This window comes from Emys orbicularis, chromosome 17 (assembly GCF_028017835.1).
Source record: "Emys orbicularis isolate rEmyOrb1 chromosome 17, rEmyOrb1.hap1, whole genome shotgun sequence".
Classification (NCBI taxonomy): domain Eukaryota; kingdom Metazoa; phylum Chordata; order Testudines; family Emydidae; genus Emys; species Emys orbicularis.
In genome coordinates, this window is record NC_088699.1 from 7,041,888 (window position 1) to 7,067,857 (window position 25,970).

Here is a 25,970-nt window from a genome sequence, read left to right on the forward strand (position 1 = left end):
CTGCAGGTGAAGACTGGCCTGTCTCCCAAGGTCTATGAGAGTGAGGGATTGTCCTTCAGGATAGGTTGTAGATCCTTGATGATGCGCTGGAGAGGTTTTAGTTGGGGGCTGTAGGTGACGGCTAGTGGCGTTCTGTTACTTTCTTTGTTGGGCCTGTCTTGTAGTAGGTGACTTCTCAGTACCCTTCTGGCTCTGTCAATTTGTTTCTTCACTTCACCAGGTGGGTATTGCAGTTTTAAGAACGCTTGATAGAGATTCTATAGGTATTTGTCTCTGTCTGAGGGATCAGAGCAAATGCGGTTGTATCTTAGAGCTTGGCTGCAGACAATGGATCGTGTGATGTGGTCTGGATGAAAGCTGGAGACATATAGGTAAGTATAGCGGTCAGTAGGTTTCCAGTATAGGGTGGTGTTTATGTGACCATCGCTTATTAGCACTGTAGTGTCCAGGAAGTGGACCTCTTGTGTGGACTGGTCCAGGCTGAGGTTGATGGTAGGGTGGAAATCGTTGAAATCTTGGTGGAATTCCTCAAGGGCCTCCTTCACCTGGGTCCAGATGATGAAGATGTCATCAATGTAGCGCAAGTACAGTAGGGGCGTAAGGGGACGAGAGCTGAGGAAGCGTTGTTCTAAGTCAGCCATAAAAATAGTTGTGGGTGAGGACAAAGTCACAAAGTTTCAGATTTCAGATTCAATTTATACCTTCAAGTCAGCGGGACTGCTATGGGTACCCGCATGGCTCCTCTGTATGCCAACGTTTTTATGGCTGACTAGAACAACGCTTCCTCAGTTCTCGTCCCCAAACACAAATACTCACCAGCAACTACACACCACTCTCTTACCACTTCAAAAGTTATTTTTCCTCCCTTGGTATCCTGCTGTTAATTGATTTATCTTGTTAGACTGACCTCACACTTGGTAAAGCATCCCCCTTCCTTTCATGTATTTATACCTGCTCCTGTATTTTTCACTTCATGCATCTGATGAAGTGGACTCTAGCCCACGAAAGCTTATGCCCAAATAAATTTGAGAGCCCTTGGCTACACTTCCAAGTTACAGTGCAATAAAGCAGCCCCGGGAGCCCTAGCTCACTCCCCGTCCACACTGGCAAGGCACGTAGAGCACTCTGACTCCGCAGCTACAGCGCTGCTGGTACTCCACCTCGGCAAGTGGAATAAAGTTTGCTGCGTCCCCGCTGGAGCACCGCGGCGTCAGTGTGAATGAGGTGTTGCGTTACTGCGTTGTGATCAGCCTCCGGAAACGTCCCATAATCCCCTTAAGTCAAGTGGCACTCTTGTCATTGTTGTGAAAATCGGCTGCAGGAATGCAGAAATGCCCTTTCAAAGCTCCGTTTCGAAGAAGCCGGTTGCTTATCAGCTCCGAGAAAAACAAACATTTACTGTTTGCTTTGAGTGAGTGAGAGAGAGGCAGGGGGAGAAAAGGGGGTCTGAACTTACAAGACAGCATGTTGACACACTCTCAGCATCCCAAAAACCCACTCTCTCTCCCACCACACACACACACACACACACACACACACACACACACACACACAACACATCCCTGTCACACTCCACCCCACCAGACCCCCATTTGAAAAGCATGTTGCAGTCACTTGCATGCTGGGATAGCTGCCCATAATGCACCGCTCCCAATGCCGCTGCAAGGGCCGCAAATGTGTCCACGCAAGTGCGCTTGAAGCTGTCAGTGTGGACAGACTGCAGTGCTTTCCCTACTGCGCTCTACAAAGGCGGGTTTAACTCACAGCGCTCTACATCTGCAAGTGTAGCCATGCCCTTAGTCTCTAAGGTGCCACAAAGACTCCTCGTTGTTTTTGCTGATACAGACTAATACGGCTACCACTCTGAAACCTCTCATCTCTTCAGAGGCCTTTTAAGAGCTCAGCTCAGGGAGTAATTCAAACATCCCCACCCCGTTATAGGCAGGCTGTCATTGGAGGAAAGCAAATTAGTTAACACTTGAGACACCAAACTTCTTGTTACTTGTGAAAGGTGCAATAGCAAGAAGGTGTCTGTTTAAAGCACGCTGTTTATAAGCAAGGAGTCAGTCTGACAAATAAGGTGGAACAAGAACACAAAATTTTTTGCCGACATGGCCACTTCTTTGACTAGCTCTATCTTGTTATTGTGTTCCAGGTGAAGCACAGACTTGCGCTACTGAATTATAATTTGAGAAGTTCAGTTTTGGTTTGACTTATACACACAGTGAATATCAGACAACCAATCAAACTGCTCACCATCCCTTACTTAGAGCTATGCCTTACTTCTCTACAAGTGCAAGGAAAATCAACAAGACAGAAGTTTGTTTTTAAATTAGTTCCTATCATTGTACTGCTCAATTTCTCCCTCAAAAACATCTAAGTGACAAATTTAGCACTGGAAGGTAAAATTAAGTACTTACACACCTTCATAAATTCTGTACATTCAAAATCAAGCCCAATATGTTTTAACAAATCACTATATTTGCAGAGATACACATTCTATAGATCCAACAGCATTTTCTTGTTACAGATTACAAGGCCACTTACAGCAGCACTCAAATACAGGATTTCAAAACCTGCTAGGTGCAAACAAATACACACAAGTACACTGTCAGTTAACACAATAGGCAAGAATCAGCTGGCTTTTATATGAGCTAAGCTTCCTCCCCCCCATTCTTCTCCATAGAACTACTATTGGGGGGGGGGGGGAGGAACATTGATTTGGGAGGGGAGGGGGGAGTTAATGCAGTCATTTAACAGATTTCTAATTTTGATTTGTCACCACTTAAAATTTATCTTTTAAGATGTTCTGAGGCCCATCAATACTTTCTTGTTGGTGTAACAGCTTTATTGTCCCTCCTATAACCAGAAATATAGTGAGCATGCCTATGCGAAATTCCACAAAGACAGAATTTACGCAGATGTTCTTTCCATTTTGGTTTTCCTTTAATTTGCAAATCTTGTAATCTAAGACTGAAGTTGACTGAACCAACATCTAAACCAGCACCGCAGTATCAGCCAAAAAACACAATCTGTTTCCCATTTATGTGTCAAGACTGCATCCTTTTTGGTGGTTGAAAAAAACAGTTATTTTGAAATGATTATACAGTGAAACTGTGCAAGCCTTTAGTAATTTTATGAACTAAGTTCTAGATGGAAAATCTGACTTAAAAAAATAAAAATGGGTTTCTAGAAAACTAGTTCGTAACCCAGGTTGTAGGAAAAGACTGAATTTAGAACATGTAGATTCATCTCTACTTAAATAATTATTTAGGGAAGCCGTAGAGCTGGCACTGTGCACAAGTTTTGTAATGAACTTATTTTCAACACTACAGTTGATGTCACCTAAAACTGTGTGCCAGAAAGATATTTCAAAGCAGCCAAATTAGTCTCCACTACAGCTTAGTACAAAAGTAAATTAATCACTTCAGTTCAAAGAGACACATTACAAAAAGATGTATTTTGTCTATTGGGCACTAGCCACCTTTTTTTTTTTAAATCATTCCTGACGTTTTGCCCAACGCAATGTGAGCTTCCTTAGGGGATATAAACAAATTACCACTTTCCTATAAGAGCAGAGGGATCTAGTCATCTAAAATCATCTGCCGGATTCTGTACTGTGAAAGGCCACAAATCTTGGCTGACCTATTTAAAAGAAATGTAGCTGGACCAAGAAAAGCTTTTTTTTAAATATGGGGGGGGGGGGAAGTATTGTTTGTTGTGCAAGTGACCCACGGCTTGCATGTCTTTTTCTTTCAATTTATTACGTGGATCATCTATTTAAAACAACCATGTAATCACCACTAAAAACCAAAAAGAAAGAAAATCAGTTTCAGATATCAAACCTTTAAGTCTGATGGAAGCCGAGGAGTGGGGGTGGGAAGGAATTTCAGTGTTAAGCCTTCAATTCTGTTGTTAATTTGTGGTTTTGTGCTTTGCATCACCTACAGTAACTTTTAATACATATCTGCCTCTGGACAGATGGTACATCTGGTTTAAATGTAGTTCAATGAGAAGGTGTCTGGAGAAAAACCTTACATTTATGTAGCATCTTTTTTTTCCTGAAGGATCCCAAAGCACTTGATATTTACTATTTACTCTTTACTATTACCCCCTCAACTACTGCTGAAATTAGGATAGTTCTAACACCAGACCCAGTGCTCCATGCCCCCAGCCCCACTACAAGGGGCTGAGGATATGTCTATGCTGTGTTTTAAAACAAATCTCAGAGCCTGTATCTGTAGTCTTGGGCTTGCACTACAGCACTAAAAACTGCAGTGTAGATGTGGCTCAAGTGCTGAAGCCCACCCCTCTCTCCAGGCTTCATGGCCCAAACCACATCTACGCTGCTGTTTTTAGCATCACAGAGATTAAGGCCATGTCTACACTACAGACCTCCGGATCCCAGCCCCAGACATCCCGTTTCTACGAGGCACTGCATTCCATCCTAGGTGCGGCCGCCACCACTACCCCACCACTGACCGTGGACTCTGAGGATGGGATACTGTCGACGGCCGCTTCCTCGGACATGTTAGCGGATGGGGAAGATGAGGAAGGAGATGAGGAGGACGAGGCAGTCGACAGCGCTTACAACGCTGATTTCCCCGACAGCCAGGATCTCTTCATCACCCTTACAGAGATCCCCTACCAACCGTCCCCAGGCGTTAACCCGGACACAGAATCAGGGGAAGGATCAGTCAGTAAGTGTTTTAAACATGTAAACATTTATTTTTAACAGAACAGGAATATTAACAATATTAACAATGGGTTTTTCATGATTAGTTTGCCCTAGACGCTTCACGTTTCAGTCCTTGGCAGTGCAACTACTGAAAAAAAATCTAACAATGTCCGGTTTAGCATGACTGGTTTGCCCTAGGCGCTCTACTGTTTAGTCCCTGCCAGTGCAGCTACAGTAAAATCCGGTCTATATGTCCGGGGATAGAGCAGAAATCCTCCTGGGACATCTCCACGAAGCTCTCCTGGAGGTAATTGGAAAGCCTTTGCATCAGGTTCCTGGGGATAGCGGCCTTATTGGGTCCTCCGTGGTACGAAACGTTTCCGCGCCAGGAGACTAGCAAGTACTCCGGGATCATTGCCTTGCAGAGCATGGCGGCATACGGCCCTGGTCTTTGCAGGCTTTCCCGAAGCATCCTTTCTTTCTCCGTCTCTGAAATCCTCATCAGAGTGATGTCGCTCATGGTGACCTGCTTTGAATTAGGTAGGGGAATGTTAGTATTGGGACTGCTTGCCTGTTCCTTTACAGAACTGTAACCGGCAGTTTACAGCCACGCGGTGGAGGCGGGAGAGGGGCAGCATACAGGGATCTTTCCCTGGGACAGCCGCGAGGGGGTGGGACAGGGGCAGAGTTCATGCTTGCCGGATTGCTGGCAGCAGGGACTGGCATTGCTTTGAACGTGAAAGGAGGCCAGTGCTATTATTAAAGTTTTAAGCAGCCACAAGTCTACGGCTTACCATGTCGGCCTGCTACACAAATTCCGCTGTCCTGCCCCGCTTCTCTGATCTGCACTGCAAGACCCCAGGCACTGAATGCGAAGGCCGAAAATTCGACCTTGTCCTGAGTGCGCATGTGATAGGTGCAGTGCATGGTCTTGTTCACAGAGAAAGACTATGTTCTTTGTTCACAACTAAATTTATCTTTCTGAGGAATTCACTCCCTTTTTCCCATACCACAGCTGCGACTGTCTCCCGACCTAGCCTGGCATCACACTCCCAGAGGCTAGCGCAGATTAGGCGTAGGAAGAAGAGGACACGGGAGGACATGTTCTCGGAACTTATGGGCTGCTCCCGAGCCCAAATCCACCGATCACACATGGAACGGGAGGAGAGGTGGAGGCAGGAAGACCAGCAGGCGACTCAAACGCTGCTTGGACTAATGAGGGAGCAAACGGACATGCTCCGGCGCCTTGTGGATGTTCTGCAGGACCGGAGGCAGGAGGACAGAGCCCCGCTGCAGTCTATCTCTAACCGCCCTCCCCCGCCACAAAGTCCCATACCCCCCTCACCCAAAGTCCCAAGAAGGAGGGGCGGCAGAGTCCGTGAAAACTCACTCCACCCCTGCAGACTGCTCAAGTACCAGAAGGTACCCCAAAATTTGATAAGTCCTTTCCTTCCCGCCTCACCCAAGCCCCCGTCCCAGTTTCATCCCCCAGTTTCATGTGTAGTTGCTAATAAAAAATACGTTTCTGTTAATTACTGTTTCCATCATGTTCTTTTAGAGGAGAGTCTGTCTGAAGGGGGGGAAGGGGGTTGGTAATTGGACAGGACAGTCACCTTTACCAGGGTACAGAGGCGGGGGCAGGTTCAGCAGCAGGGCACACACACATTGCAGTCACTAGTTACCCTGGTCAGTCTGGGAGGTGGTTTTCATGTTCTGTGGGGGTGAGGGGGGCTATGTGACTTTGTGGCGGGGGGAGGGCGGTTAGAGATCTTATGCAGCGGTCCTTATCCTGGATCACAGAGCCATGCAGCAGGGGATCTGTAACCGTCCTCCCCCTGCCACAAAGTCACATAGCCCCCACACACAGAGTCCCGAACAGGAGGGGTGGCAGGCTCCGTTGAAACAACCAGTCCACCAGTGCGGAGCCTGTCATTCCTGGAGTTTAGAAGCGTCCTTTGCATCACTACACTACACCCGCTCCCCACCACAGTCTGCGTCCCAGGTTCAACACTTTACCGAGAAAACAGTAATAAAGAAAACGGTGTTCATTAACAAAATTCAAGTGATTTTATTTTTAAACGTGTGTTGGAAGGGGGTGAACGGGGTGAACGGGGTATGTAACTGGAGAGGATAGTGAACATTTACTGGGTAAAGAAACGGGGGCAGGTTCAGCTTCTCTGTAAACAAACTTAATAGTCACAGGTTACCCTGCTCACTCAGGAACCTAGCTTTCAAAGCCTCCCGGATGCACAGCGCGTCCCGAAGGGCTCTTCTAATCGCCCGGCTGTCTGGCTGGGCGTAATCAGAAGCCAGGCTATTTGCCTCAACCTCCCACCCCGCCATAAAGGTCTCCCCCTTGCTCTCACACAGATTGTGGAGCACACAGCAAGCTGCAATAACAATGGGGATACTGGTTTCGCTGAGATCAGAGCGAGTCAGTAAGGTTCTCCATCTCCCCTTGAGACGTCCAAAAGCACACTCCACCACCATTCTGCACTTGCTCAGCCGGGTTGAGAAGAGTTCTTTTTCAGTGTCCAGGGCGCCAGTATAGGGCTTCATGAGCCAGGGCATTAGCGGGTAAGCTGGGTCCCCGAGGATGACTATAGGCATCTCCACATCCCCAACAGTTATTTTGTGGTCCGGGAAGTAAATACCTTCCTGCAGCCGTCTAAACAGAGCAGAGTTCCTGAAAACACGAGCGTCATGAACCTTGCCTGGCCATCCGACGTTGATGTTTGTAAAACGTCCCCTATGGTCCACCAGTGCTTGCAGCACCATTGAAAAGTAGCCCTTTCTGTTAATGTACTGGCTGGCCTGGTGGTCCGGTCCCAGGATAGGGATGTGAGTTCCATCTATAGCCCCACCGCAGTTTGGGAATCCCATCGTGGCGAAGCCATCTATGATGACCTGCACATTTCCCAGGGTCACTACCTTTGAGAGCAGTAGCTCAACGATTGCGTTGGCTACTTGCATGACAACAACCCCCACGGTAGATTTGCCCACGCCAAAGTGGTTCGCGACTGACCGGTAGCTGTCCGGCGTTGCAAGCTTCCAGAGGGCTATGGCCACTCGCTTCTGGACACTCAGGGCTGCTCGCATCCGGGTGTCATTGCGCTTCAGGGCAGGGGACAGCAACTCACAAAGTTCCATGAAAGTCCCCTTCCGCATGCGAAAGTTTCGCAGCCACTGTGATTCATCCCAGACCTGCAGCACTATGCGGTCCCACCAGTCCGTGCTTGTTTCCCGGGCCCAGAATCGCCGTTCCACAACATCAACATGACCCATTGCCACCATGATGTCCTCGGCGCGGGGTCCCGTGCTTTGTGACAGGTCTGTGCCACTCTCAGACTTCAGGTCCTCACCGCGCTGCCGTAGCCTCCTCGCCCGATTTCTCAGCATCTGCCTCTGGGAAAGGTGGATGATAAGGTGCGATGTGTTGACAACGGCCATAACTGCAGCGATGGTCGCAGCGGGCTCCATGCTCGCAGTGCTGTGGCGTCCGCGCTGTCACTGACCAGAAAAGTGCACGAACCGATTTCCCGCCGGCGCTTTCAGGGAGGGAGGGTGGGAGTGACGGTTGGATGACGACAGTTACCCAAAAGCACCCTCGACACATTTTTTCCCCCAGAAGGCATTGGGGGCTCGACCCAGAATTCCAATGGGCAGCGGGAACTGTGGGATAGCTGCCCACAGTGCACCGCTTCCAATGTCGACGCTTGCCCCGTTAGTGTGGACTCACAAAGTCGAATTACTGTCCTTAGTGTGGACACACACATTCGACTTTGTAATATCGATTCCACATATTCGATTTAAGTAAAATCGAACTACTCTCGTAGTGTAGACATACCCTTAGTAGTTTAATAAAGCTTCCTAAATTAAAATCAATGAAGTTAAGAACTGCCTTGACTACTTGTTAGGTCACATTACAGTAAATGTTCATTCCGTTCTCCGTACTTTCCCCACTGTTAACAAAACATCTACTTTAGAGCTTAAGTTCTTGGGAAAAAGATTTAAATTTAATAAGACATTCTTGGATCAATGGACAATTTACAGTACAACTGAATATTAGGGGTTTCAGTGGAAAGTTGCGTGCATGTATTAACAGCTACCAGACAATAGGAAGGACAATGCAAAGATGCTAGGATTCAAAAATAAATCCACAGCTGAATTTGACGCTGATTTTATACACGATATCCATGTCTGTTTCATAATCAAGGAAACAAATCCTGAAGGTGCACAGCATACGAGACATTTATTTTGTCAGGCAAAATCATGATAGGATGAATTTCTTAATGGTATGGTAAAGGGACGGTGCTAATGATAGCTTTAAAGTGACTCAGTAGAACTTGAAAATTCTTCAGATTCCAAGAATAAAGAATGTCCTACATTAAAATACTATAAAAATACCATTCTATCACAGCTCCTTCACTGTATTATATTTACTTTATAGCAAAAGGAGTACAGATGAATTTCCTGAGACTAACCACTAATGCAGATTAGAGGTTAGAAATCAGGAAATTCCAGCTCCTAATATGAATGTGTCAATATCTCACTGATATAGTCCTAACAGATAAAGTGCTATAAAGTGCTATTATGAAATGACTGTGCAGGTGTCGATTTATGTATGATCTGCTTTCTATCAAAATTTTATTAGTTTAACAGTCTAGTGTCTCGGTAAAGTCTAAAACTTCTAAATGCAATTCTAATACATATTGGACTTTCAATTGATCAGACACATCTTTTGTGTATTCAGCAGCATCTGCACAAGTTCCTGGAATCATGAGAGAATGTTATACTGTATATTACCATGTTTGTAAATACGACCTCTCACACACCACATAGGAATGTGTGCACACAGTTCTGATCGTTTAAAAAAAATAGTTTTCCCATGCTCAAAAGTTTCCATGATAACATGTGTAATAGCTTACTCTTGTATTACAGTTTGGGGGGTTAGTGTAACATACTGAGGTTTTATTGTGAGTCAAGTGTAAAATGTACTGGCTCTTTGCCTTACACCCACAAAGTTAATAGCTGCAAGCTAGGTTTTACAAGAGCTATGAAAAATGAATGCTACATAAATTATCACTGAGAAAAAGAAATCTTAACTAAGATACTTATGTCTGGAGACAGCAGGGGTCCAAGATCAGTGTGTGATGTTACACACCATAGAGTACTCCCCCCTCTGTGCTGAAAACCACTATACCAGACATTCACCTTTCCTAGACAAAGGGCACTTCCCTCATTTGTGGGGGTGGGGGGGGGGGAAGCACAGTATTACAAAATCGACTGTTTTGGAGGAGTCAAAACAGTCAAGGGAATGGTAGAATGTGCCAGGAAAGAAGGAAGGACAGAACAATGAAGATCTGGGGAGCATCAGAGATAGGCAGGAAAGAAGCCAGAAAGTTTAAAGAACAGCAAGAAAAAGACAGGGGTTGGTCAAGGCTAAAGAAGCTACTTTTTTTTTTTTTTTTTTTAATGTTTACCCTATCGGTAACCATACTGCCTCAGACTGTGATCCAGTCAGATCTCACAAAGTAACCAGGGTCAATACTTGAATGGGAGACTTACAGGAAAAAGCCAGAGGGCTTCTGGAAGTGGCATTAGCAATTCGAAAGGTGACACGTTTTCCCTTTAAGTCAGTGATCAGCCATGCCCTAGCATGGCATTGGAGGTACTAGGCTGATGGAGGTATTGTCTTTTGAGTGAGCAATTAAGCCACATTTTGCAAAGGTAGAAACATTAGCCCCATTTTCAAAACCATATCCAAACTCATTTGGCTTTGTCAGAGTGTAGCAGGCCCTTTGAAAAGGTCAGGGGAACAGGAGCCTCAAGTTCACCTGGGCTTAGTTAACTCACTGAGTAACTGGGAGGCAGTTAGATAGGCAGGGAAGCACCTGGGCATGATAAAAGATTAAGAACCTCTGTTTGAGGGAGAACTTCTGAGGAGAAAGGCAGCTATCAGAGAAACAGTCGGATTGTAGAGGGAGAATCCTTCCAACAGAAGCAACCACTCAAAAAGAGGAGCAGGGCAAGAGGCTGGGGAAGGCTGAGGGAGGAGAGGTAGGAGGCAGCTCAGTGAGCAGCAAAGGACAGAAAAGGATTGGTTCTGGCTGTTCCAAACAAGGTTCCTGAGCTGGAACCCAGTTGGAGTGGGCAGGCCTGGATTCTCCTATTCCAACCAAGGACTTTAGAAAACAAAGCTCTAAACCTAGGAGGCCGAGAGCTGTCTAGCCCCCACTAGAACCACAGAATTTCCAGCTCCCCATTATCCAGAAAGGGACAGAGACTATTAAGGACCCAGCCAGAGAGCTTGGTTATAACCAGGACTTGAACACAGAACATGGTGGCATAAGGGGGACAGAGTCAGGTGGTGGAGATCCCCACCCCACCTCAAGGGTGGGCTAATCGATAACGGTTCCATATTACAGAGTACCTTGTAGTCCAAGGTACAGTTCAACAAACTGAATGTCAAGGAACCTCGGTTCTATTCCTGGCTCTGTCTTTGTATCACTGTCATTAGGAAAGTAATTTAGGCTATGTCTACACTAGCGCTTTTGTTGGTCAGGGTTGTGGGGGAGGGGGGGAAGAAAACCACACACATAAGTTCCATCAACAAAAGCACCAGAGTGGACGGCGTTATGAGGAAGGGAGATGCTCTCCTGTCAACATAGCTACCACCACTCGTTGTGGGGTGGTGTAATTACACCGATGGGAGAGCTCTCTCTCATCAGCACAGAGCGGTTACACGGGAGACCTTACAGCAGCACAGCCACAGCGGTACAGCTTTGCCTCTGTAAGGTGTGTAGTGTAGACATGGCCTTAATCTCTGTGATGCTAAAAACAGCAGCGTAGATGTGGTTTGGGCCATGAAGCCTGGAGAGAGGGGTGGGCTTCAGCACTTGAGCCACATCTACACTGCAGTTTTTAGTGCTGTAGTGCAAGCCCAAGACTACAGATACAGGCTCTGAGATTTGTTTTAAAACACAGCATAGACATATCCTCAGCCCCTTGTAGTGGGGCTGGGGGCATGGAGCACTGGGTCTGGTGCAAGGCCTGATGTCTGAATCAAAGTCAGTAAGAACCATACTATGAACCAAAGTCAGGCCCTGTCATAAAGTAGATGCTTACTTACAAGTTCATTGTCCAGTACATTAATTTGGCAAAAACACAGTTAGCATTGCTAAAACACAGGCACTCCTAAGTACTAGGTATTGGATATTCATGTAAACACCCTCCCTGAAGATGGTACAGGGACACACTGATCCTTGATAGGATAAAGTCAGGATAATAAATGAAGATGTTTTGTTCGAACCAGCAGGTACAAGGTGTAGGGTGGTTGGTAACCACATCAGAAGGGTAATATATAATCTGTTTGTATAAAAGAGAAAATCATAGGAGGGGCATCTCTGTCTGGCCTAGGAGACAACAGATAGTCCCGCTGTTGACTGAACTGGCCCATTGTAATGGGTATACATATGTTAGCGTACCTGTAGTACGTACGGGGCACTAGGGCCATGCTTCGTTAATGATAAACCTGGTTGAGCACTTTCACCACTGAACCGAGGTTGTGGTCTTTCTGGGTAAGATCATTGAGGTCTGCTGGATCAGCTACCGACGCAGAGCTAGAACAGCACATGAAGTGAGCACAGATGCACGCTTACAGACACCACTCAATTTTATCCTTCTGTTTTCTGTTAAATGGGGACACAGTTTAACCCTTGTTTGTAAAGTGCTTTGAGATGTACAGCTGAAAAATGTTGTGTCGATGCTAACTATTATTGTTAATTCTCCTTCATGTTTCAATTAGGATACAGTAGTGGTCATATGCTAGGTCCTAAGTAGTTCAGACTACTCCTGTCATGCTAGAACTATCCTAATTTCAGCAGTAGTTGAGGGGGTAATAGTAAAGAGTAAATAGTAAATATCAAGTGCTTTGGGATCCTTCAGGAAAAAAAAGATGCTACATAAATGTAAGGTTTTTCTCCAGACACCTTCTCATTGAACTACATTTAAACCAGATGTACCATCTGTCCAGAGGCAGATATGTATTAAAAGTTACTGTAGGTGATGCAAAGCACAAAACCACAAATTAACAACAGAATTGAAGGCTTAACACTGAAATTCCTTCCCACCCCCACGCCTCGGCTTCCATCAGACTTAAAGGTTTGATATCTGAAACTGATTTTCTTTCTTTTTGGTTTTTAGTGGTGATTACATGGTTGTTTTAAATAGATGATCCACGTAATAAATTGAAAGAAGAAGACATGCAAGCCTTGGGTCACTTGCACAACAAACAATACTTTGCAAAATCACAATTTGTTTCGAACCATCACAGTGAGATGTAAATGATCAGAAACTCTTAATCTGTGCAACAGTCCCCTTCTTTTAATCAGGTTCTTATGATGTGGCCAGAGCTACAGGCCTGGTTTAAAAGCTCAGAGTGTGTTTACAGAGATTTAAATAATAGCTAGGTAGGCGTATACCTGATTTTGCTCATTTTTTATGTAATGAAGCATTTTCTCTAGAAAAATTAATAAAATAATTGTTTGAAGTCTTGAGTTTTACTGGAGCCCATCGGTTATGAGAAAGTAGTGGCCTGCTTTACATGCCTATTTTGTTAACATCTCAGACATGTCTCAGTCACTTATGCAAGAATACCATCAAGGCAAATAAGTTCTATGGAAGCATATTTTTCACACACACAAATCAATGACCTGGATTAAGAGGGGAAATACTGCCAGATAACAAACAACTGTAATGTACTGTTTATAACCAAACAGTACATGCAGTCCTAGGCAGGAGAAGTGGTTAATAAGATTATAAACATTTTGACAGCACATAACGCACAATAAACAGTTTAGCATAAAGGAAGAAGCTTACCTATGTTTATTTCTGATCAGGCTCTTAAATTTGAAGATAACATTCATATCCTTTGTTAATAAACTAACAGTACATAGTGAGCAACACTCTTCGGAATTGTTTTGGGTTTACTTGTTAACCTTCACCCATACCCAAAGTCATTAAATTCTTAATTAAAAAAGGTGTGGCACAGAATTAGTCTAATTATTGTAAGAAGATTTGCTTCAGCAGTTTAGCCTTTCAATCTCTGTGCACAGGATTATCCTTGAGAAGTAGGTATTTTCCACTAGGTACGGGTATAAGCCGAAAGTGCTGTCTGAGTCAACACATCTAACCCAGCCACCATAACATAGCAGAACAACCTCTTTGTATTAGGAAGACCCTCCAACTGACACTTAGAAAGCAACAAAACACATTTCAGGGAAGGGAGGTTGGCAAATGCTCATTACCGAACAAGAGGAATATTCTATAGATTTTAAAGAACACTAAAGTCTTTTTGAATAGGTCCAGTGTACTATATAAGCCACAATGGACCCGGAAACAGGAGAAACAGACATATTAAAACTCCCTGCTGTCACCTAGGATTCCCTTGTTTATTTCAGCCTTCACTTATTGGAATAGGTTCTTCTGTGTGCAGATGGGTATTAACCCATTTAGATGTAGGCCAGGGACTTTTTTAACATGGCCTCTAAAACTGCCCACCAACTGAGAGACCAGCACAACTCTCCCAGTCCTTGCCAAGACAGAAGTGAGAAAAGAAATGCAAGTTTTGAGCTCAGATCCCTTGTATGCCATCCCCAGACTAAGACAAACCTGCCAACTCATTATTTTAATTGAACAAAAAAAAAAGAAGCATTTGTTTTGACAATACATGGCCAATGTTTACATCAAAACACAATCAATAACACTGTTATACATAGAATATCACTCATCCCTCGCAAACATCCTTTAATTATTTGAGGCACAGAGGCCTGTTTTGACCACTCTTCTGTAATAACTTCATCCATTACCATCAGAAACAGTGAACATGAAAATGAGATTATGTTAAGAGAAAATAATCCCACACAATTTCAAAATACCTCCTCAATTATTTTATATTGGGTTTCATATCACCGGTCTTTCATCACAGGGGTTTGTTTTGTTTCTAAAGGCATGTGTCCTAAAAATCAGTGCTGGCAGGTTGAGAGTTTACAGGGAGAACATTTCGCAATTTCAAAATGTAAAAAAACTCTGAATACAGAGCAGAACAAGTTACAGAAAAATATTTTTCTATTGTTCTATCAAATAAATTGCTTTTTTTTTTTTTTTTAATTAAAACTTGAAAAGTTTTCTTACCCAGAAGATCCAATGCTTTTACACACACCAAGAAGAGGTCTCTTCTCAGAAAAATTATCACATTTCTGAGGGCCTGATTAGAAGAAAAACAGAAAAATAAATCTCAATAAAAAGCATTCATTATATTTTCATCATGCTGTCTTTATTAATTCACTGCAATAAACTGACAGTTGATTAGACTTGAAAATATAATTACTATATCTTGTCACATTTCAGAACACTTTTTTTTTTAAAACCACAAATCATTAACCTGAAAAAAATTCTTCTACAGAAAAAAAAAAAACATTTTTAGAGCACCTTGCACAATCAAAGTATACCCAAAGGTTTTACAAAGCAAAGGGCAAGATGTTGGAAAGCCAGTGGCTATACAAAGAGCAGCAGCCACTACAAGCTCAGCAATAGGGATACATTTCACAACAAAGCCATGAACTCTAGAACAGTAGTTTCTGTAAATATGGTGATAGGTGTAAATGAACAATAAAATTTGGCTAGAACACGCGAATATTTACCTACTCTTTTCAGAGAGTGTTATTTCTTATTAAGATCCAGTGTCAAGTAACACTAACTCCCATTTTTCTATTTTGTGAAGTTGTTCTAACATATGAATGATGCTATTTTTGAAAGGCTTCACACATTTTTTTCAATTTATTCCATTAAGGTCACACACAGCAGAAGAGTAGTCCCTCTCTTTCTTTAGTGTGTGACAAGCTGGATGCTAATGTCTGCCTAAAACATGGCCATGTCCATCTTGCATCCCTAAACTGGGCAAATTTTTCACACGTGACATAGCAGCATAAGACCCATTTTCAAAAGCAATTTAGGAAAAGTAAGTCCCACTGACTTTCAGTGAGACTTAGGCTCCAAGTCACTTTTGAAAAATGGGGCATAGGCATTTTCAAAAATTTTACCTGGTGTCTAAGTAGGAATAAAGTCAAATAAAAACCATCTAATTTCTCTCCTTTGTGGAATTTTTTTCCCCGAGGGTACTACTGCTTTGCTGAATGTCAGGATGTTTGCCATTGAAATTAAACAACATACACACACCAAGCTGAGATGCCTCAATGAGGTAAATTTCCAGATTACAAGAAAACTTTCTTCATTATAAAAATCAAACTCTTTGATCTACACCAAGTATCGGTAACACATTCTGTTCAAACCTTAATTCACAATTAATTGTATGGCTGTACTTCTATGTGAATTCAGCAGAAAGGTATAACAATTAACAATATACTTTTTCACTTAGCAGTCTCTGTTAATTATTAATAGTATGGGTACATACAATTAATTTATAACATAAAACTGCTCAGCAATCTCGTCTATACAAGACTAACTCTTCCCTCCTACATGTTTGGAGTATTTATAATAGTAAATGGTTCACATCAATAATTTCACCATCAACAATAGGTTTACGAGTTACTTAAAACAGCCAAATGTATTTTCATTTTATTCTGCTCTTTCCAAGGTTTTGTATGGGTCACACCTGTATTGTATGTACTGATCTGTAAACTGATAAATGAAAACATGTAAAGTCTTTTTAAAAACCTGGCAACCAATTTGTTTTTTTTACAATATGTGGAACAGATGAACTCCATTTGTTTCTGTTTACCTAGCCAGGCTCAATAGAAATTACATTAAGGGAGAAACCCTGGCTCCATTGAAGCCAATGGGAGTTTTGCCACTGATTTCAATGGGGCCAGTATTTCAACTACACACACACACACACACACACACACACACACACACACACACACACACACACACTCACTCGAGACATCAGTTCACAAGTTTCTATAGAGTCCAACTCTAAGTTTGAGTATAAACTTTTTATTTTAATAAGGAGAATTACAAAGGAAAGAATTTCAGAACATACAAAAATGGATTACAGGGGAAAACATTTGCACAGAATCAGCAGGAATATCATCATCAATATCTGCAACATATTTGTAAAAATTGTACAGTGGGTGCTTCAACTTCTAATTTCAGATGTTTAAGACTCAAGCTCATGTTTCAAAACATTTCCATTATCTACTTCAAATTTATACTTTTAGGATGTAACTATTAATACTCTAGAAAAATCATTAGTATAAGGACCTTGCAGTGCATGAAATCAGGTTAACAGCAGTCCTGTTCATGAGATTGCAAGCAGCAACATGTGTTGTTCTCCATGATGCTTAATGCATCAGCACCCCCCTGTCATTCTGGGGGGGACGTTTAATCCTTCAAGTTATGGTGGATTAATTTTTTATATATAAAATTGTGGTTATTCACATGTGCAATATACTGATGCTATACACACCTGCTCCGCACAGTGTTTAACAGAATGTATCTGATGATTGAAATGAAAAACAGCTAGCCAAATCCATCAAATATAAAAAGTATTGCAATCCTGTTGCAAAGTCCTTTTCTTAAACTCCTTTTATTCTAAATCCTTTTAATTCTGTCATATAACACTACCGCATTTATAAAAAGCTGAAAATCCTGATAAATCACACAATTAAAGTAATGAAAACTGCCTTTCCTGCCAACAAGGCACCACCTTATCTGCAACTCCATTTAGCTAAATGATAAAAAAAAAAATTCTGTCATCCGCATATTTGAAAATATGCAAAACAAATTCCCCTGACTAGATGAAAATTAATATAAAGCAACTTCCAGATCTCCATGAAGTCAAAAAGTTTTCCACGTACTAATATAGTTCACTTGTTCAGATGAGCTCATGTACTGTACTTCCAATGAGATGGAAGTCCTGCTGGCAGCTTAATAATGCTAATAATCACAAAATACTCTTTTTCAAGAGATAAAGCAGCATAACCCACGGCCTGATTTTCAAAAGGAGCTCAGCACTATGGCTCCCATTAACTTTCGTGAGAGTTGTGTGTGCTCACCACCTCCGAAAATTCGTACACTAGCACCTCTGAATGTTTTCTCTCAATAAAAACAGGGCAATGTAGTTTTGCTGGGTACTCAGCAGTGATGGTGCTTGCCAAAAGTCACTTCATTACTTTCAGCTACCTCATTGATTTGTAAAGCATTTTACTGTACCTTGAGTAAGAAATGCACTATATAATGCCAAGTACTATTCTATTTAGCAATGGCAAGTATGCTTTGAAAATACACTATGTAGGTTCACTCTTATTTCTGCATTAGCTATCGGTTTGATGCCAGTTCTATCCAGGTCCTTATACTGCTGTCATCAGCATAGTATCCCAGAGCTTCCTTGAAATGCACTAAACAACTTGACTAGCATTCGTTACACATGGTTCTCTTTTTCTCTTTTTTTCTCCAAAGGAAAAATGAGATGCTCTGTTTTTGTTTTGTCTTTATTTTATGTCTGCTTTGTTATGCACATTTATTATTGAAGGCAAGGTTTTAAAAGTGAGCCTTACAGTTAGAAAGGAAAGCAGTGAGGTTTGCCGTGGTTCTTAAAACCTGTGAGAGTTCACTCCCCAGCCTCAGACCAGTCCCTGAGAATACTGTCTCCTGCACAGACTAGCTTTACCCTCGTGGACAGCTCCATCTTGCCTGATGAGTGTAGCTGTTGACCGCAGTCCCCGAGCTTCTGGTGATCTTTTAGGTATAGTGAGACCAGGTCATTGAGCGTCTTAAACATAACGGCAGAGATCTTGAATTTGACTTGATATTCTATGGGAAGCCAGTATAGAGTGGAGGACAGCCCTGATGTGTTCAGATTGCAAGCTCTTTGGGGCATGAATCACACCTTTTTGTTCTGTGGTATACAGTGCCTAGCACAGCAGGGCCCTGATCCATGACTGGGGCTCCTAGGTGTTATGGTAATACATAAATAATGTGCTCACACAGTAGCCCATGTTGCTGAGATATGGTCCTACAACCTACATAAGGGTTGATGGCTTCATCGCCAGAGTCAAAGACACAAATAGCACAGAACTGAAAAATCCTGAGTATCTTTCTTTATTAAAAAAAAAAGTTCAACCCAACACATTTTCCATACACAGAATCACTATTTCCTGGAAACTGGGTTTACTTAAATAGGGAATTTACATTTGGCTAATAAAGAAAACAAATATATGTTTGTATGTCTTGTATAGCATTGAGCACATGCATGTTAAACAATAATATTCACAAGTCAGTATAGTTCCCATCTTTCAAAATTTCTCCACTCTTTCATGCTGAACTTTATTTTCTTTACTCATGAACTTTACTCAAGAGTTACTGTATGGAGAGCATTCAATTTCAGCAAATATGAAGAACTGTAAAGGGCCAAAGAACGTACATCCAAGTGACCAAGGTCCACCTACTCTAGGCTCCCAGCTTCTCAACCATCATCTTTCTTGGGGAGAGGCCCACATCTCTCCCCCTGCTGACCAAGGTTTTCCCTGGCTAGCAAGCCAGACTGCCTAAACAAGCCAGCATCCTGTATTTTGCGTTCTCTCCAAAGGCTACGAACAGCATAATTGTTCACAGCTATAAATTGCCACACAGCTCTTTGTAAGCAAGAACATTTATTCTTAATGTGAAAGCATTCCAGAGAAAACGTATTAAAAACAATAAAAACATACATGTACACTAAAAAGCTTACCAGAGATCACCACAACTCCAACCTTGGGCTCTGGTAGATGTCAGTTCTTCCAACCCTTCCACAAGGATTGGGGGGGGGGGCCCACCTTGGGCAGAAGGTCGTGTCCATTTGCTGGATCAGAACAAAGGCACTGAGTCAGTTTAAACTCAGGCTCTTTATCCAAAAGTTCTTTCTCTGTCTGTTGGTCTCTGGAGAAACCAGGATACGCAAACCTCCCCTAGAGATGGTACTTCTGTAGGTGGGAGGGTTTAACAACATGGCTGATTTACCTTAATCACCACTCACTGTCTTTAGTACCTAGATGCTGTAGTAGCCCTCTCCCATGGTGTACAACAGTGGTTTTCAAACTGCGGGTTGCGACCCAGTATTGGGTCGCGGAACGGAAGGCACTGGGTGGGTCACAGCAGCTCTGGTCAGCACCGCCGACCGGACTGTTAAAAGTCCCGTCAGCAGTGCTGCCTGGCTAAGGCAGGCTAGTTCCTATCTGTTCTGACACTGCACTCTGCCCTGGAAGCAGCCAGCAGCAGGTCCAGATCCTAGGTGGGGGGGGCTACGGAGCTCCGCACACTGCCTCCGCCCCGAGCACCAGCTCTGCACTCCCACTGACTGGGTCCCGGTCAATGGCATCTGGGGTGGGGCGGTGCCTGCAGGCGAGAGCCGCTTGCGCACCACCGTGTAGGAGCCGGACCTGCTGCTGGCCGCTTCCGGGGTGCAGTGTGGTCCGCGGTGCCAGGACAGGCAGGAAGTCTGCCTTAGCACCCCCACTGCGCCGCTGACCGGGAGCCACCCGAGGCAAGCCTGTGCCCCAACCCCATGCCCTACCCACCTGCCCCAGCCCTGAGCCCCCGCCCCAAACCCAGAGCCCCTTCCTGCACCTCAAACCCTTCATCCCTGGCCCACCCCTGAGCCTGCACCCCCAGCCCAGAGCCATGACCCCCTTCCATACCCCAAACCCCTGCCCCAGCCCAGAGCCCTCTCCCACACCCTGAACCCCTCATTCCTGGCCCAACCCTGCAGCCCTCACCCCAACCCTCTGCCCCAGTCCTGAGCCCCTTCCACACCCCAAATCCCTCATCCCCAACTCCGTTGGGTCACAGGCATCAACAATTGTCTTCAACTGGGTTGCCAGAAAAAAAAAATTGAAAACCACTGGTGTACAACACAATCACACATACACCATTCATTTAAACAATGGGCCCCAAGGATACTAAAACTTAATTCAATAAGGTCTCCCAACGATATGCAGGAAATTGCCATATCTGTCATGCCTTATTTTTTATAATCTCTCTCAGTAGACAGCACCTAGTTCTCTTCCAGGGAATCAAACATTAGGCTTAGTTTTTAATCCAAATTTAAAATGGCTTTCTTGGCCTAAAACAGGAGTTTAAATAACACTTTCTCTGAGCTATTCAGACATAGATCCCTGTCCAGCCACAATAGAATCATGAGGTAAAAAATATGTTAAATTCTGGAAAAAGGTACAAAACAAGTTTCACTTATTACTTCAGACTAATTACAGAGGAACAGAACTAGAACATATGGTAAAAATTTCCAAGCATTTTCTGCACTTTAAACTCCTTTATGTGTTATGGCATATTTAGCTAGCAAAATAAAGGTTTGGTGATGAACCAGAAACTTCATCTTCTGAAACCCACAATAGTAAGGCTTTTTTGTTAAATTACAAACAATTTCTGCCAGCGCCTAAAAGATCTACTTTTTATTTTAACAACCCAGTCCACTTTCCTCTAAGCAGTAAGCTTTAATATTTGTTACAGAAAAAAATATATTTAAGGTGTTGAAATTTGATTTTGTTGAATTTGTGTCGTATAAATGGAGGAAGTCAAGCATAAACTAGAAAATCTATGAATCACTTTCCAAAACCTCCCCCCACCCCAATGTAAAATGATTCAGACCATCAGGATCCCTTCTGATAGTCAACTCTCACTGGGAAATCTGTTCAATCAAGGAAATCTAGTCACCAAAGAAAAAAGGAAATCTTATTTATAGTAGGACACCAATTAGACAGCAGAGGTGTGGCACTAACGAACTTGCAGAAGGTGAGTTATGGTTCTAAAACAGTAATTTATATGACAATACTTAAATAAAGGAGAAAATCAAATAGCTATGCACTCCATTAGTAAGGAACATAGAAATATGAAAGAAAAACACACATCCAAAACTATAAGATAGGGGGAGTTGCAGCACTAAAATATTTAGCATACATAGTGGCCTTGCTAAAATTATTAAGATCAAGTCATTTAACGAATACAGACACCTGCAAATTATGTCTGTATGTACTACTTGTTTATATGTTTAATTAAATTTATCTTGTTCATCTTAACTTCTCTAATTCACTTAATTTCACCTTAGCAAGTAGGTTAGATTTATGGTAGGAGGTACCTTAAAACCTTGTTGCGCCAAAAGGACAAAAATTGCTATACATTTCATAACTTAATTGCAAAACGTAACATTTCACAGATTAGTTTGTGGTAAAACTACTTCTCTAAGCAATATTAAGTTGCATGTCTTGTTCTCTGACAAGTATCTGCATCTGCTCTGTCAGAAGGATTGATTCAAAAATTATGCCCATAGATGTCCTGCATAGTAAAAATCTGATCTTAAATCTTTGCCTTCAAAGTGCTTATAACACAACTGCATGAGCATCAGCAATTCTGCAAGCATCTATAAAAGCCTTTGTACAAATGGAATATACCCTGTGATTGACTCCTCTCGGTAGCAGGCATTGCCTTCTAATCTTGGAAATTGTGCACTCAAACATTAAAAGGCCAGACAGATTTGAGTATTCTGCCTATTTTTTCCACTGAGGATAAGAGTTTTGCTGACAATATCCCAGTTTACTGCATAGTACAATTGGATGACATTCCTTTGACTCACTCAGTGAGGAAGACATTGTTCTAGCTCCTTTGATTTTCTTAAGAGCCTAGCTTAATACTGAAGTTAACTTGCTCTCCACAAACTGGATTCTTTTATCCACATCATATCAGTCTTCCAGGTCAGATATCATCTTCTTCACATCCTCAGGCATGACTGCATTAGTGGCAAGTGAAGATTACATAAAAATGATTGCAGACTGCACATTTCAGTATGTTTACTGTCCTTAGCTGTAATATCCACCAGACTTGCTGAAAAATGAACCAGACAAATTATATAAAAGGAAAAAGTCCTTTGTAGGAATTGGTAGGATCTATGCATAGAGACGGATTTCTATGTATTTTTGCTGACGTAGTCTAAATTTGTTGGAAGATACTTTACATTCCTGAGAGCCAAGAGAATATAAAAGACAGTTGCAAGAGAGAACACTGTAGATGGCTCAAGAATGTTTGGATGCTTTTTAAAAAAAAAAAAAAATTCAGACACCTTCTTCCTTCCAAGATGCTCCTCAAAGAGTCAGTGAGCAAATGAAAAAGGGCAGCCAGGACCAAGGCAGTATCAGAAGGCTGAGGGCATCAGACAAGTTGGCCAAAAGACCATCATAAAAAGCCAGCCACCAGTCAGAAGGATACAGAACGGCAGAGAAAACTCTTTAACCTGCTCTAGTTCTGAACTCAAAGTCAAAGAATTTTAATCAGAGACAAAAACCATGCACTTTTACAGATATTTGCACTTTCCTTCTGAGACACAACAGTTTTATTCTTAGTCAATACAGCAAATAGTTTCTACCAAAACACAAGAAAATAACTTTGAAATATTTGTTAATGATAACTAAATGTTACTATTAGAGGAAAGAGTAGTACATTATTTGAGAAAATGTTGCTTAGAAGGAAATAGTCTGCATTTTTAAGTTACATTCAACCAAAGCTAGAGCCACATGAGCCTGGTGCAGTTAAAGTTGGAGCCCTGTGGGCCTAATGAACCAATGTGATGTTTCTAAAAGTGAAATGGCAGCAGAATAGGGGGCCAGTCCACTTTTGAATATTAATATTTTTACATTGGTGTAAACATAAAAAAGCACTCCAATGTTTTTTCTATATGGCTTATAAAAGGCTTACTTGCTACATCAGAAATCTATTCTATAATTTCTCTAACCAACCTACATCAGAATTCTATTCTATAATTTCTCTAACCCACCTACATCAGACTTCATTCTACCACAATCAACCCTACACCACTTACAAAACACCAAAGCTTAAAAACACACCTGCACAAGCCACTTAGCTCTAGCCAATTCTAGCTACAAACTGCTACTGTTTGGTCAGCTTGTAGGGTGGGTTTTTGTATTGTACACGCTTGGCAATTATTTTTCCTTAAAAGACTTAAAACCACTAAGCCACCCAAGTGGCTGAATATATATAATATTAACATCTGCCTTCCTTTAGAGAGCAACCTAAATATGATAGTTTCTTTCAGTATTCTTGCAGATTAAGCTAAGTCAGCTTTTGAGTTTCACAGTAAAAACATTTAAAAATATAAACAGAAGTCAGAGATGCAGGTAATACGTGTTAAAACTACAATAAAATTTGAACTTGTATAATGAAATGGTTTTCAAGTGCGAAACTAGTTTGCAACTCAATTAATTCTAACTTCTGAAATTAATTCTAGTTTTAAGAGTTTGTTTTACAATGTTCCTTGGTTCACATTTCTTTTAAAACTTAAGTAGCTTGATACTTTCCATTATTCTTTGTTTACATTTTTTGTTCTCCTTGGTAAATTTGATGAACCACAAATAATCATTCTGCACTGTGTGTTTTTTTAAAAACAAAAAACCATGCAAGTAGCATAATACAGAAATTGGCAAAAAATTGAACTGAATTAAATTTGATGAATTTGTGTTCATAACAGTGAAGGCTGGGAATATATGAAACAGCCAATGGCTCAAGCCAAGTTCTACACACAACTCTGCCAACACATCAGTCCTAAACTACCACACTCTGTGCTATTCCAGTGTTAGGCTCTGGACTTTCCAGACTATGAAATACTAATTGCTCAGCTGAGATTTACACCCTGTGCAAACCCATTGAATTCAAAGGGTTTAAGCAAATATTCTGACTCAGTAAATACAGGATCTTCACTATAACAGACTGGGATAGGTAAGAAGGGGGGGGGGAAATAAGATATTCTACCAAACTAATCCACTTCATAGAGCAAACATATTCTTATTCTGCTACAAAAGCTGTAAGAAGCCATGTATGTTATCTCAACTGTCAATATTTACAACTACAGCATGGTCCTCAAAGTGAGTAGAGAGGTAAAGAACAATCACACTTATGAAATCTGCTATAGCAACTTCTTAATAACTTCATCATATCAACCAGAATTTATAAGTTGTATATAGGTTCCCCAAATTCTCACAGGAAACCAGTTAACAGAGAACTGCAACAGTTCCAAAAGGAAGTGATTAAGACATGAGTAAGAATTTTGGAAGAAGTGATGAAAACACTTAACCTATGTTACATAAAGAGTATGAGAATTGGACTAATGTAGTTAAATGGAACCACTATATATTAGGGGGGGGGGAAGCCTAATACAGAGCAATTTCAGTAAGGAGGAGAAGGCCACAAAATCTTATCACAGCAAATGAGAAAAGTTAATATTCCCTGATTTTTGCTTTTTATTCCCAGGCTACCCAACCTATGACAGTGTCACCAACTATTCCCATTTCACTGGGAGAGTAAATTAATTTAACCGGCAGAGCCCCAGCCTCATCTTACTTTACATCTACCATGTAAGGTTTTCCCACTCCCACCCTAACAGGAAGTCAGACCAATTTGTCTTCAAACAAATCTTTTCCCCTGCATGTCTGAACAGACAAGGAGAAATTCAGAGCCCTCAGAAAACTAGACACCTTTACACATATGGAATAAGTACTCAAATCATTCCCAGCACTACGATTAAAACAGTGAGGAACTGGGTAGGTTAAGAAGCTGTGCCAACCAGACGCAGCATTCAGTCATGCAAAATGTCTAGGCTTAGGATTCTTATTCTGAAGACTGGTAGCATCAAGAAAGATGTCCTCATATTCTGATTATTAGCCATGCAACTCTACTTCCTCCAGTAAGCCTGAAAATTGGTCAGAGTAATATTTCGGTCTCCAAAAAGGCCATCTATATTCCGAGGTGCAGAAAATAATCAAAACCACAGATGCTGTTGGAGGCCAAAAAGATCTAAATGGGATGGGAAGAGATTAATTGGTTTCCTGATTATTTTATGATCCAATTAAAATCTGACTTTTTGAAGAAGGCGGAGCTTGGATGCCTTATAAATACAGATTCCTTTCTCCAAGGCTACAGAAACCATGGCTACATACTGATGTAATAATATCAATAGGAAAAAAACGCTGTATTACCTATTTTGGCGTATAGTTTGAAGAATACACAAACTAATCCTATTTGGACCAGTTTATATACATATTCAGACTTACCATCTTGATACAGCAAAGCCACACTTGACACTAGCCCTAGTCTGAACAGGTGGATAGAAAAAGAGACAGGTTAGCATACTGTATACAACCTTTCCCTGCATCTGTCTTCTTTCTGGTTATCACAATGTTCAAGTGGATAACCAATATATCTGATCTTCTCC

At 42.0% G+C, this 25,970-nt stretch overlaps 1 protein-coding gene across 1 annotated transcript in view; it reads right to left on the minus strand.

Annotated features, from left to right (window-relative positions):
* BCAS3 (BCAS3 microtubule associated cell migration factor) overlaps nt 1-25,970 on the minus strand; it is a 498,029-nt gene that overhangs the window by 442,133 nt on the left and 29,926 nt on the right. Inside the window, exon 7 of the mRNA XM_065418107.1 lies at nt 14,873-14,945. Coding sequence (XP_065274179.1) covers nt 14,873-14,945 — 73 coding nt within the window. The remainder of the gene's footprint in view (nt 1-14,872; nt 14,946-25,970) is intronic.